General features: G+C 46.6%; 1 protein-coding gene across 1 annotated transcript in view; it reads left to right on the top strand.

Moving 5' to 3' along the window:
- The first annotated feature begins 5 nt into the window (after positions 1-5).
- Positions 6-889, top strand: part of LOC106330225 — a 2,440-nt gene continuing 1,556 nt past the window's right edge. Inside the window, exon 1 of the mRNA XM_013768736.1 lies at positions 6-860. Coding sequence (XP_013624190.1) covers positions 6-860 — 855 coding nt within the window. The remainder of the gene's footprint in view (positions 861-889) is intronic.

The following is an 889-nucleotide window of genomic DNA, read 5'->3' as shown; positions in this document are numbered from 1 at the left end:
CAACAATGGCCGACTTTGGCACTCCAGAACAAATGGCCGCGTCTATGCAAAAGATGCAACAGATGCAAGAGTTACAGGAAACACTCACAGCGCAGCAACTGGCTGCACAACGGGAACCACATGTCCCAATTGGTGAGAGAAACCTACCACGTAACATCTCTGCTACGCGATCTTCTATCGCTCCACCACCATGTCAAAGGGCAGATTTCGAGATAAAACCCGGCATGATCAATCTTGTCCAGAGAAAAATGTTCCATGGACTGTCAGCTGAAATACCGATGGAACACATTGAAGCTTTTGAAGAGATATGCAGTTTTACTCGTGCAAACGGCGTTCCACCCGACTACATCAAATGCATGCTGTTCCCATTCTCTCTAGCAGACAAGGCTTCACGATGGCTTAAGTCATTACCTACAGGTTCCCTAACTTCTTGGGAACAGGTTAGAGCGGCTTTCTTGGGACACTTCTATACGAAAGCCAAAACAGCTGCCCTACGGAACAAGATTTCCTCCTTCAAGCAACTCCCTAGTGAACCTTTCAACGAAGCTTGGGGACGGTTCAATGATACCCTCAGAGAGTGTCCTCATCATGGGTTCGATGATGACCATGTTCTAGGAATCTTCTACGATGGAGTGGAATGGGAGTTCCATAATGCTCTGAACGCAGCGAGCAATGGAGATTTCATGACTCAAACCATAGAAGGAGCTCACGCGCTAATAGAGAACATGGCAGCTAGTTTGTCCAACAAAAACGAGGAAATTGACCGTTCCAAAAAGGTGAACAGCATGGACACTAGGAAGATTGATGACCTCGCCGCTAAGGTCGATTTGCTGCTCAAGAACAATCAGAATCAGATCTATGTCATGGAAGAAACTAATCTGGAACCAGA

The sequence above is a fragment of the Brassica oleracea genome, chromosome C1, assembly GCF_000695525.1.
Source record: "Brassica oleracea var. oleracea cultivar TO1000 chromosome C1, BOL, whole genome shotgun sequence".
Taxonomy (NCBI): domain Eukaryota; kingdom Viridiplantae; phylum Streptophyta; class Magnoliopsida; order Brassicales; family Brassicaceae; genus Brassica; species Brassica oleracea.
This window is presented reverse-complemented; position numbering and strand designations above follow the sequence as displayed.